The 14,269-nt window shown below is 34.0% G+C and overlaps 1 protein-coding gene across 1 annotated transcript in view; it reads right to left on the reverse strand.

Annotated features, from left to right (window-relative positions):
- The window catches only part of LOC140438988 (uncharacterized), a 141,174-nt gene that overhangs the window by 92,377 nt on the left and 34,528 nt on the right, over positions 1 to 14,269 (reverse strand). Inside the window, exon 2 of the mRNA XM_072528624.1 lies at positions 4,942 to 4,977. Within this exon, the coding sequence (XP_072384725.1) occupies positions 4,942 to 4,949 (8 nt within the window). The 5' untranslated portion in view covers positions 4,950 to 4,977. The remainder of the gene's footprint in view (positions 1 to 4,941; positions 4,978 to 14,269) is intronic.

Consider the following 14,269-nt stretch of genomic DNA (forward strand, 5'->3'; position numbering starts at 1 on the left):
TTAAAGAAGAACATCGTATGTGGGAACTTGACACTTATATAAAAGTTTTACTAGAGCCAATTATAATTACACCAGGTGGTGAAGATAATGACAGCGATAGCAGCACTGCATCTTCAGGTTTAGACAGCGAATAATATTTTCTAATAGTTTAATAAGAACATCAGCATAAAAAAAAACCAAAAACAAAAAAAAACGAGAAGAACATAGTAAGTGTGTATAGTGTTTGTGTTTAAACACATCAAACGTTATTTTTATTTTGTTTTTATAGAATTTTATTTTGTTTTATAGGATTTTATTTTGTTTTGTTTTATACTGTTTAAGTGTTTTGTTCATTTTATTTAATAAGACAATATGGCTCTTGGCGAACACCCATTTAAAAAAAGTATCGCGCCACAAGACATACCTCTGGGATGGTGTGGAAACTGTCTTAAAATTTGTTTTAAAAAAATTTCATTGTGTAACTCTTTAAGGACGGGTCACGTCAAAAGACGTTTTAGCGTAACTTCCGCGACAGCCGGTTGGTATCAGTAAACTTTCTGCAAAATTACTTCTTTTTTATAGCTTTTTGTTTGTGGCATTCTGTATTTTTAGGAGAATGTAGGGAATGAACCACAAAATATTTATTCATATGTTTATTTATTGACGTTTCGATCTCTATATCCAGAGACCGTTTTCAATTATACAAATGATAGTACTATTTATTTTCTATGGCTTTTCGCTTGTCGTTCTGTATTTTTAGAAATGATGTTGGGAATAAGCCACAATATATTTATTCAAATGTTTAATTTACGGACGTTTCGATTTCTATAAAGAGACCGTTTTCAAACATACAAATGACAGATATATTTATTTTTCTATAGCTGCTTGTTTGTGGCATTCTGTATTTTTAGGGAGAAGGTTGGACATAAGCCACAATATATCTATTTACATGTTTAATACATTGACGTTTCGATCTCTATTCCGTTTTTAAAGATAGAAAAAAAAATAAACAATATAAGATTATAAAAATATATAATAATAAACAGATAAAATAAATATAACTATCATTTATATCTTTGAAAGCGGTCTTTGGATATAGAGATCGAAACGTCAGTAAAAACTTGTAAATAAATATATTGTGGTCTATTTCGAACATTAATATTTGAAAAATAAAATATAATTAACGTTAAAATAAAAGTAAGTGTACGTCACTGGATTTCCAAACAGCTTTCCGCATTTCTGGGCCTTTAAACGATGACTCACTCTCTCAAATAGTAAAATTATACCATAATATGCATGTATTTAAATTCATATAACAAAGTTATAGCTCCTCAAAAAAGTTCTCCGTTGATTTTGTAAAGAAATATATTATGTTGACTTATGGAGAAAGTTATAAATAAATACATAATAAAATATACACTTCGTATTAGAAGCCTTGCATAGCGAATATACTCACGCACCTTCTTTCCCCTAAAAAAACCCGAAGCAAATTAAACCAATAAATAAATTTAATTAAATCGAAATTCTTGTAGAACAAGCGCTAATAAAGTTGTACCGATCCATTTTTATCGAAACCTGATTGTGGTACTTTGCTAGCCGCCGTCTCTTTGGCGTAATAGGAATAAATCTCCTGGGTCATGCCGACGTAACCTTGCTCAAATATCATTGGCCTCAATACATGCACAACTGGGCATATATGGAACTCGGTGTTTAGTGCGCCAGATAAACGATTGTATCGGTGAATTATTCCGCCAGAGAGTACCGTTGTGATGGTCAACTGCGTGCACTTTTAGTCTAGTCAAATGCGAGTACAATCACCAATAAAAGCGAAAAATCAAGTTTTTTTTATTTTATTTCAGTAACAATAAAAAAGGATCCGTCTGCATACAATTATGAATATATGACTTCCCATTTTTTTAGTAATACAGTTAGATACAGGCCATCATCATGTCATTTACTTAATTAGGAGACCCATTTGTACCTTTCGGTGTTGGGCCGTTTAAAATACAATTCATTAAATTACAGTATTTGACAGTCTTCTGAGGTGTCCTAGCTCTTAACGAACTTTCTCCATTCCTTCCTATTGGATGCCATCTGTGTTGCTTCCTGCCAAGTCTTACCCTTACTCTGCAGTATCTGCGAGATGTCACTGTTCCATTCTTTAATGGGTCTTCCTCTTCTGTTCTACCCTATTGGTTTGGCGTCCCACACTCTTTTTACTTGTCTATTATTGTCCATCCGGGTTAGATGTCCGAACCATGCCAATTTTTTCTCTTTGATTGACTCGAGTATCGGTTTAATTTTGAGTCTTTCTCTTATTTCTTCATTTCTGATTCTATCAGTTCTTTTTACTCCTAGCCTTCTTCTGAGGTATTTCATCTCTGCTGCCTGAATTCTGCTCTGATGTCTTTTGTTTAATATCCAATTTTCTGCTCCATATGTCACTGTAGGTCTATATATTGTTTTGTATATTGTCATCTTGGTCTTTGTTGATATTTCTTTGTTATTAAGGAATCCTCTATTTAGTGCTTGGAATAGTTTTCCTGTGTTTTCCATTCTGTTGTTAAGATCATCCTCGATGTCTCCTTTGTTGTTGATTACTGTTCCTAAGTATTTGTATGAATTTGTCTGTATTATTTTTTGTTGGTCTATCATTACTTCTATTTGATCTTCCGTCCCTTGTTTCCTTGATATTTTCATTATTTGAGTCTTCTCTTTGTTTACGTTTAAGTTGTATTTGCTTGCTTCTAGGTTCCATTTCTCTAAGTTGTATTTCAGTTTTTCTGCAGTTTCCGCAATTAATACTATGTCGTCTGCAAATATACATATCTCAGCATTTATCATTTGCATTCTGTTCCAACCAATGCAGTATTTCTTGAATGTTTTCTTACATTCTTTCACTATCTCATCTATTACATTTATGAATAGTATTGGGCTGAGACTTCCCCCTTGTCTAACTCCTTGGGTTGTTTCAAATGGTTCTGACTGTATATTTAACATTCTTACTGTATTTGTTGTTTTCATGTATATACTGTTTGTTGCTTCTATCAGTTCTTCACTTACTTGTTTCTTCTTTAGGCTTTCCCATATATCTTTTCTTTTGACTGAGTCGAATGCTTTTTCCATGTCTATAAAGCTCAGATGTATTTCTTTATTTTTCTTTAAGGCTTTTTCTATTACTTGTTGCATGGTGAATATATGGTCTTGTGTGTTGTGTCCTTTCCTGAATCCACTATGTACATCCTCTAATTTATGTTCTATTTCTTTTCTAATTTTCCTGTCTATTATGGTTTCGTATACTTTTGCTGCTACACATAGTAGTGATATACCTCTATAGTTCCTACAGTCTCTTGTGTTTCCTTTTTTGTATATAGGTATAATTATTGCATTTGTCTATTCTTTGGGTATTACTTTTCTCTTCCATATTAGGTTATATATGTATAACAATTTTTCTTTTGCTTTTACTCCTATATATTTCATCATTTCTGGTGCTACTTCATCGCTTCCTGGTGCTTTTCTAATCTTTATCTTTCTTATTGCTTTTTCCAGTTCTTCTTTTTCTATAGTTTCTGGATTTTCCGTATTTCTCATGGATACTCTCTGTTGTGGCTTTCCTTCTCCATTGTATTCGCTTGATTTCCATTCAGTATCAGCTGAAAATGTTCCCTCCATCTTTCTATTATTGTCTTATCGTCGTTTATTATTGTTCCTTTCTTGTTCATTATTTGTTTCAGTTTCGTTTCTTTGTTGCTTCTTAGGTTTTTCAGTGTTCTGTAAAATAATTTTACGTTTTCTGTGCTGTTTTCTTCCATTTTTTCCCCGAATTTTTCCCAACTTTTCTTTTTCTCTTTCTTAACTATCTCTTTAACTTTTGTTCTTTGTCTCTTATAATTTTCATATTTTTGTTGTGTTTTGTCTTGGATGCATTATTTCCATAATTTCTTCTTTTCTTTTATTTCTCTTTTTACTTCATCGTTCCACCAAGATGTTCGTTTCCCTCTGTTGTTATTTCTTGTGGTTCCACAAATTAATTTAGCTGTTTTTATCATCGCATTTTTAAATTTTCCCCATTCTTCTTCTATTGTTTCTGTTATTTCATGTTCATTGTCCATCTCTTTCTCTAGTGTCATCATGTCATAAAGTCTATAAATCTCTCTGTATGCCTGGATATGGGAAAGAACTGAAAGTGTAAGAATTGGAGGAAGCATCATTAGTAAGATAAGATTTGCAGACGATACCGCAATAATGACGGAAAATATAGAAGATTTACAATTTTTTATAGAAATCATTAACACAAAAAGCAAAAAGATGGGACTAACAGTGAATATGGATAAAACCAAATACATGGTAATCTTGAAAACCCCTGTTGACAACATACATCTGACATAGTGTGTAAACCGTTAGAGAGGGTCGACAAGTATAAATACCTCGGAGCAAATATATAAACTCACATTTAGATCAAAATGAGGTCAAAATTGAAATAGCTCCAAAAGGATTTACAAAATACAAGTCAATGTTTACAAATAAGAAATTGAGTATGGTTATCTGCTATATGTTGTAGAAGCTTGGACTCTGAAAGCCCAATCCGTAAAAAACTTGGAGGCATTCGAAATGTTGCTATTAAATAAGACCAATTGGAGATGACAGAAAGTTTATTCTTGAAAACATATCCTTTTTATAGATTTTAATAAAATTGAAAAAGTTTACATGTTGTATAACGGACTTCCCTCGTCGAATAAATGGATTCTTCCAACTATTGGTTTCGCTAATTTCGTGACGATTTTACTACAGAAAAAAACTAATACAACGCCAGTAGTATATAAGCTTCGTGTCAACAACTAATCCTGTGATTAAACCATAATAGAATAATCTTTTTAATGTATATACTAAAAATTATAACCGCTTATTTTATCATAAATAATTATATATACCCCAGTAGTATCTATTTCATAAGAAACTTACCATTCCATTATATCCCAAACTTTTCTCCGAGAAACCCTAGAACAATAAAAAATTTATGTACTTACATTTTCACCAAGGAAAACCAGAAAAATTTCACTCGTTAGTAACTACACTATGTATTCACGTCTACAAAATACTCGTAACTGTTTCTAATGAAATTGTGAAAAGACTACTACAAATTTTCTGCTGGATTTAGTCTTTACAATGGCAATAAATCCCTCAAACAATGTTATCTGACAACGTAAATACGTCTAAAATTTAAAAATAAAGATTGTAAATAGAGCTGTAAAATGAGAGCAATCAGGCAAAATGTGTTTAATTTCGAGTAATGGTAAATTTATTTTATTTTTACATTAAAGAGAAAACAGTACGAGTACTAATATTCTTCTTTTAACAGCGTAAGTTGACAGAGTGTGTATGGACATTAGAAGCTTTAGACTATAAAGAGTAAGCATATGGTTATAAAAATATAGTTTTTACACTTATCTTAAATAAACACTTTATTGAAGTCATACCAAACATGAAAGCAGACATTGATACACAAATATTCTATGAAAATAACTTTAAGTATTCCCTCAGTTCTTCTCTTACCTTTAAAACAGTATCTGAAATTAATATTTTACATATTATTAATAATATTAAAAGTAAAGCTATTGGTGATGATGGTATTAACATATTAACGCTTCAACTGTGTATTCCCTTTCCTCTACCGTATATCACACATATCATTAACTTTTGCTTAACAAATTCAATTTTTCCCACTAAATGGAAACGGGCACATGTTATTCCGTTACCGAAGACTAAAAATACAGAAAGCATGAATGAATTAAGACCAGTAAGTGTACTGCCTACATTATCTAAAATTTTGGAAAAGGTGATTGATATTCAGTTACAAACGCATTTAAAAAATAACAACATAATCCCTATCATGCAGTCCGGTTTTAGGTCCAGATATAGCTGACAAAACAGGAGTTGGATAGAGAAGAATACAAAGATATTAAAAAAAGAACACGACAACTAGTAAACACAGCTAAACGAGAAATGTGGGACAAAAAATGCAAAGAGATAAACACATATATGGGAGGTAGAAAATGCTCAGAGACGTGGAAATTCCTGACAAAAGTTAAATCAAATGAAAAAAGAGAAACAAACATACAATTAATAACAACAGAGAACTGGATCCGACATTACGAAAATCTATTAACAGAAAACAGAGAGGAATATAGAGAAATGTCTCCAACTGAAATACACATACAGGAAGAAACGATAAACATCGATGAGAGGACTGTCATAAAAACGATACAACTACTAAAAAATGGTCGAGCTGCAGGTCCGGAGGGAATTCCAGCAGAACTAATCAAATGCGGTACTAACAAACTGTTTGAACGATTAACCTGGTGTATAAACCAATATCTAAACGGTACACCAGTCCCGCATGAGTGGAAAGTATCCTTTATATCATCTATACATAAGAAGGGACGTAAACTGGACTGCTCAAACTATCGAGGTATATCAGTAACCAGTACCTTAAGTCGCCTATATGGAAGGATACTTCGAGACATTATCGAACAAGAATATAAGGAACAAGAAGAAGAGGCACAATCTTTCTTTAGAGCGGGAAGGAGCTGCACCGATAATGTGTTTGTTTTGAAACAAATAATAGAAAAAAGATCAAGTACCAATCAAGAAACCCACCTTATGTTTATAGACCTTCAGAAGGCCTATGATACTGTACCCGCTAAAAAGCTATGGGAAGTTTTGCAGGAAACAAACATTAACCACACAGTAATTAACGCCCTTAAACAGCTTTATGAAGGATCAACGTCGGGAATAAAAATTGGAAATAGACTTTCAAAAAAATTTCCTGTAAACAAGGGACTCCGGCAGGGGTGTTGCATATCCCCCACATTGTTTAAAATCTACGTGGCGAAAGCACTGTATCAGTGGAAAAGAAAGTGCAGAGGAATGGGCATTGACCTGGGAGAAACTTGCCTATATACCCTACAGTTTGCAGACGATCAAGTCCTTATAGCCAACGATAAAGAAGACCTGACATATATGGCCAGAAAACTACAGGAAGAATACAAGAAGTGGGGTTTAGAACTCAATACACAAAAAACAAAATATCTCCCAATAGGCGCAGAACTATCCAACATTCAGATGGACACAACCGAAATTGCATTCTGCACTGAATATACCTACCTAGGAATTGATTTCGACACCACAGGCACAGACAATAGGGAAATTAGAAAACGAATAACCCAGGCCCGTAGAACAATTGGATACCTTAACGGAGTTCTTTGGAGCTCAGAAATTGGTAAAAGACGAAAATACAATATATATGAATCTCTCATAAAAACCAGCTTAACCTATGGTACAGAGACATGGAGACTAACAGAAAGCAATAAAAGAAAACTCGAAGCAACAGAAATGGATGTATTTAGACGATCACTTCGAATATCTAGAGCAGACAGAATTAAAAACGATGAAATAAGAAATCGGATGGGGGTAGATGGATCACTGGCAACAGACATAGAAAGGAAACAACTTATATGGTATGGCCATGTTCAAAGAATGCCAGAAACAAGACTACCAAAAATCGCCATGAAATGGATACCACCAAATCGTAAGAAACGAGGAAGACCAAAAAGAACATGGAAGGAGGGAATAACAAAGGCAATGAGCTCCCGAGACTTGACCGAAGAACAATGGAATGATAGAAATTCGTGGAAATTAGGCATCGGACAACGACGCAAGACGTTTTGAAACCGATATATATATATATATATATATATATATATATATATATATATATATATATATATATATATATATATATATATATATATATATATATATATAGCTGTCTTTCTGCTTTATTAAATATTACAGATGATATTTTTAGAGCTTATGACCAAAACAAAATATCAATTCTAATTCTTCTAGACTACTCAAAAGCTTTTGATACAATTAACCATAATTTGTTATTCTCTATTTTAAAATATATTGGTCTAGAAGCGAGAGCAGTTGATCTAATGAAATCCTATCTTTCTAACAGATGTCAAGCAGTAAAACTTAATCAAAATATTTCTTCATTTCTAGATCTTAATACTGGTGTGCCTCAAGGATCTATATTAGGTCCAATTTTATTCTCTATATACACATCTAATTTTCCTTCTGTGTTTTTGTCCTGCTCACAACATTATTATGCAGACGATACCCAACTCTATATGTCATTTTATTTAAATGAGTGTGATCAAGCGGTAAATGCAATAAATCATGACCTTCTTCAGCTGCAGATTTTTTCTCAAAATCATTGTTTAAAATTGAATACATCAAAAACTCAGGGTATCATTTTTGGGAGGAATCTCCATAGGAAAATATTTTTAGAGAATTATGCCAATCGAATTATCTAAGGAAATGACAATTTAATTTTTAGCAAAAAGATTAAAAGCCTTGGGGTTTGGTTCGACGAAGATTTAAGGTTTACATATCATGTAAGTATTTGTCTACAACGAGCTTACGCCGTTTTAAAATTACTGTATCAAAGCCGCAATTTATTAAGTAGGGCCACAAAGTCATTATTATGTAATGCTCTGGTATTATCAAAATTAAATTATTGTGACGTGCTTTACAATGCGTGTCTCACTGAATTTGATTCATGGAGAATACAGAAATTACAAAATTCTTGTTTGCGTTTGATTTTTGGCATCAGGAAATTTCAAAGGATAAGTCATGTTTTCACTGTAGTCAAGTGGCTAAATATGAAAAATCGTCGGAAACTCCATGCTTTATGTTTTTACCATAAAATCATTCAAGAGAGAGTTCCACCATACCTGTACAATCGAATAACTTATAGGACGGACGTACATAATCTTAATCTTAGACATAAGAATACCCTCACTTTACCTAAACATACAACATCCTTTTTTAAACGTTCATTTTCATATTCAATTGCTTGCAATATTAACAGTTTGTCCTACAATATTAAAAATCTGTCTACAGTCAAGTTCAAGAGATTAATTTATGAGCAGTTGTTAGCTGAACAGTAATTTAAAAATTTAAGAATTAAAAAAAAATAAATAGTTTATAATTTATAAATTTAATATGTACTTAATATTTTTATGTCTTATTGTAAATACAATTTCATTATTTAGATATAGTCTATCTATCCTATTTTCTGGGGGTTAGGTGGAAGAGCAGTTGTGTGCCGCTGTTGCACAGTGGTACACAAACTGAATCTCGCCCTACTGATATTATATTTTATTGTAAAGAAAATTTAATCTGTTGTTAATAAAGACATTTATTATTATTATTCCAGATTTAGCCATACGGCTCACACTCCCTCTAAGGGGAAAATTCACTCATCCCAGATACCTACGGTATCAAAAGGATTGAGCTCTGGTGGGACTCTTTCCATGTTATCGAGTCCTAGGTGACTTGGTATGTCGGTGTATCTCCCAAAAATTTTCGTACGCATCTGGACGTCGAAAGTAACACAGCTTTCTGCATAATCTTATATAGATGTTCATTTAGACCCAGCTTTTTTATGTTTTCTAGGAGGCTCTTCGGGATGACTCCAGTAGTAGAAAGAATAATAGGTATCGTCTGGGTACTTTCCATTCTCCATTGTCTCCTGATTTGTATTTCTAGATCTCTGTACTTGGTGATCTTTTCGTTGTATTTAACACGTAAATTATTGGTGTTGGGTATCGCCACATCAATAAGTGTTGTTTGCTTAGTAATTTTATTAACTAGTATGAGATCGGGTCTATTATGGGCCACTGGTTGGTCTGTAAGCACAGTGCGGTCCCAGTATAGCTTGTAGTTGTCATTTTTAAGCATTCTATCAGGGACGTATTGATAATAAGGAAGATGGTCGGTTTGGAGAAGTCCCAGTTTGTCAGCTAGTTCTTGGTGGATAATCTTTCCTACTGAGTCATGACAGTCTTTATAATCAGTACCGACAAATGCCTGGCAGCCACCGGTAAGATGTTGGATAGTTTCTTGGGCTTGGCATCCATATGGGCATTTGTCATTTTGGACTTGAGGATCTTTAACAATATATTTCAGATAATTTTTAGTTGGAATAACCTGATCCTGAATGGCAAGTAGGAAACCCTCAGTCTCGGGAAACATCTTTCCTGATGTCAACCAATAGTTCGACGCTGTATTGTCGACATATTCTTGGCTGATCTCATTAAGATGTCGCCCATGCAGAGATTTACTCATCCAGGCGCGCATTTTGTCTTGCTTAGTCAGGTGGTTTATGCGCATTTCTTGTTCCCTCAGTTTAAGCGGCGTCGTATCATCTACTGCGCAAATTGCTCGATGTAAAGTAGATGTCTCAGCCTGTACCTGAAAATAAGTTCTTAAATTAGCAATTTGTTTATCCAATTGCTCACCTATATCCATAAGTCCTCTTCCCCCTTGATACCGCGGTAATGTTGTTCTCTCTACTGCACTACGTGGATGATGTTTTTGCGCCTTTGTGAGAAGTGTTCTTACTTTCCGCTGAAGACCCTCTATATCCGTTTTTGACCACTTTATAATACCAAATGAGTAGCTCAGCGCGGAACAGGCGTACGTATTTAATGCCTTAAACAAATTTTTACTGTTAAGATATGACCGATTTAGTTATCTTACTCTTCGCACGAACTCCGAAGTTAGTTCGGTTTTCATTTGTTTATGGTCAATTTTCCGCGCTTGTTTTACTCCGAGATATTTGTACATATCATTTTCACCCATTGCCTCGATGTTTTGGCCATCTTGCATATCGAAACCTCCGGGCTGAACCTTTCCTCTGACTATGTTTAGTATACGGCACTTGTCTAGTCCAAAATTTATACTGATTATTATTATTATTATTATTATTATTATCTCCCCACACCAATTTCATGTAGTTAGGGCGACAAAGAAAAAAACATCTGAAAAAATCTAATACAGATTTTTGAAGCTTCTAAAAGGTATGTAGGGATAACTGATGAAAAATTCTTAAAGACGTAAAGCTGATTTCGCTTTCTTTAGTTTTAACAATCACAAAGTCATCATTCAAGGGAGGAAATGCACTTCACTCCCATGTTAAACATATGATTTTTTCACCTCCCTCAAATATTAAGTCATTTTTTTATTTTTAAATAATTAATTTATATGACTAACAAAATTTATTAGAAAACTAAAACTAACAAGTAGCTGTATGTTTATAATTTCATCCTATCATCCTAAATTTATATCTCTGCAGCTCTGAAACAATGGAAAAGGAAAGTCAAAGGAATGGGTATACAATTGAACGATCAGGATTACATATATACTTTACAGTTTGCAGATGATCAGGTGGTAATCTCAAATGACAAAGATGACATGGAATACATGCTTAGAAAACTAATTGAAGAATACCAGAAATGGGGATTAAATATCAATTTAGAAAAGACAAAATACCTCTCAATTGGAGCTGAAGCAGAACAACTCGATATCGATGACAATCAAAAAATAAATCCATGCAACGAATATAAATACCTGGGCGTCATCTTCGACCGTAGTGGAAAAGACGAACGAGAAATAGAACATCGAATTGTACAAGCACGAAGAGCTATAGCATGTTTGAACGGAATTCTATGGAGTAAAGAAATATCAAAGAAAAGAAAATGGAACATCTATGAGACAATGGTTAAAACTAGCCTACTTTATGGAGCTGAGACATGGAGAATAACCGAAAAATATAAGAAAAAGGTCGAAGCCACGGAAATGGATGCCATCAGAAGATCGATGAGAATATCAAGAGCCGACAGAATACGGAACGAAGTGATAAAACAACAAATGGGTATAGAGGGCACTATAGTTGAGGATATTGAGAGAAAACAGCTCATATGGTATGGGCATGTGAGCCGAATGGAGGACGAAAGATTGCCTAAAAAAACGATGATGTGGCAACCCCCAGAGAAGAGGAAACGAGGAAGACCACCACAGAGCTGGAACCTGGGAGTTAGGAAAGCGATTAGCGCTCGAAATCTGGACGAAGACCTAACTCAAGACAGAATACAGTGGCGTTTGGGAGTCGGACAACGTCGTAAGACGTTATAAAAACCGAATATATATATATATCATCCTAAATATCTTTAATTTGTGGTTGGGCAATTATTTATACTAATGTTATATGTGCAATTTTGATCAGTGGTTATTTGAATAGCACTAGAAGTGAGAGCTGGACCCTACGCAGTTTTCGTGATATTTTCACTAACATTTTTATTATACACTAGGTATCCCCCGAAAGTACTCGTATTTATCTGATCACAATTTAACTTCAGTGATTACCACAATTTGGTCCGAAATTGTTCGCTTTTTTGCAAGAGATTCCTTAACATACCCTTCAGCGATATTCGTAGACTTCCAACCTCCGTGTTGCTTTAAAGCGAGAATATCTACTGCAGAATTTGCAAGTAAACTTGCTGAGGTTGTTCTGAAACGCTGGGATTCGAACTTGCACCTACAACGCAATATTTTACAGTGAGCTGCGCATCAACTAGTTGAGCTACCAGGACTCATAATTATGTCAACTTTGCGGAATTATGTATATAGCCTATTTCTAATACAATATTTGCAGTTATTTTTTAATATAAATATTTAATTCTTCGAAATATCTTACCTTGATTAATGAATAACTATCATCGGGGGCTTCTAGTGAAAACATAAGGTGTTCTATAAATAAACGGTCAAATGTATAGATACTTACGTAATAGAATATAGTACAGGGCGTCAATAAGTTGACAGATCAGTGACAAAAAACATATATTCAACGATGACCTTAATAGCTTAACCACAGTAAGATCTAAACTAAAATTAGACTTAATAACAGAAAGATCCAAAATGATTAGGAAGACCAACCCGATATGGAACGACCCAACGAATTTAAAGAATACCTATACAATATCAATAAAATCATACAAAAAAATAAATGCATAAATATTGTAAATTCGGAACTAACGATCACCTACAAACAGTAAACACCTTAATAGAAAAATCAATAGAATATAACAGATCACTGGTACTTATCTTCGTAGACTTTCACAAAGCCTTCGATACCGTGGAATTAGACAGCATTATAACTGCTAGTAGAATAGACTACCGGCTTACAAAGTTAGTACAAACATTGTACCAAAACGCCACAATGCGTGTAAAACTACATGATACCACCAGAGAAATACATATCAAGCGAGGTGTGAGACAGGGCGACACTCTCTCACCTAAATTATTTATAACGGTCCTCGAATACGCCTTTAAAATGCTAAAGTGGGAAAATAGAGGAATGAAAATAAACGGGGAAATGCTCAATAATCTGCGTTTTGCCGACGATATAGTACTTATTACCGAAAATCTGCGTGAAGCACAACAAATGCTACAAGAATTAGAAAACGTATCTTCAACAATAGGTCTAAAAATGAACATCAGTAAGACAAATTTATGACAAATTTGGTTCCCAGCGAACACCTAACCATCCAAAATCAAGTAGTAGAATTGACAGAAAAGTATCAGAATAACCAAGGATAATCAGACCTGTGAATTTCAACAACAAATAACACTTGCTTGGGCGGCGTATGGTTCACTAAGAGACATCTTTAAGAGCAACATCCCGCTAGCTATGAAACAGAAGACATTTGACCAATGCGTTCTTCCTATTATGACATGCGGAGCAGAAACTCTCACTCTCACAAAAAAACAGCACTAAAAATTCGAGTGGCACAAAGGCACATAGAAAAATCGATTCTCGGCGTGATAAAAAAATACAAAATAAGGAACCAAGGAACGTACAGACAAGCTAAAGTGGAATTGGATAGGTCACATAGTGAGACTAAAAGATTCAAGATGGACCAGAAAACTAATTGACTGGTGCCCAAGAGAAGACAAACGCAACAGAGGACGACCACCAACACGCTGGATGGACGACATTAAACGAATATTCAAGAAATGGCAACAAGATGCATAGAACCGTGATGAGGTACGAAAAATGGGAGAGGCCTATGTCCAGCAGTGGACAGAAAAGGTTACATGATGATGATGATGATGACGATGATGATGTCAATTTGTTATTTCATCGATAACATATCGTGACGTCACTTTTACTTTTACTCCCTAGGGAGTAAAAGTACTTTATCTCCCTAGGGAGAAAAAGTACGACTTTGCTCCCTACAATGAGTCCAGGAAATGTATACTTTGGATAAAGGTAGGTGGAAAAATTATTTTTTGACTATAAAACGTTTTTTATACATCTTGGGGAAAAAGTGTGTATATAAATATTTGACTGAGATTATTGAAAAAAAAAAACATTATTTTT

The sequence above is a fragment of the Diabrotica undecimpunctata genome, chromosome 4 (genome assembly GCF_040954645.1).
Source record: "Diabrotica undecimpunctata isolate CICGRU chromosome 4, icDiaUnde3, whole genome shotgun sequence".
NCBI classification, from domain to species: domain Eukaryota; kingdom Metazoa; phylum Arthropoda; class Insecta; order Coleoptera; family Chrysomelidae; genus Diabrotica; species Diabrotica undecimpunctata.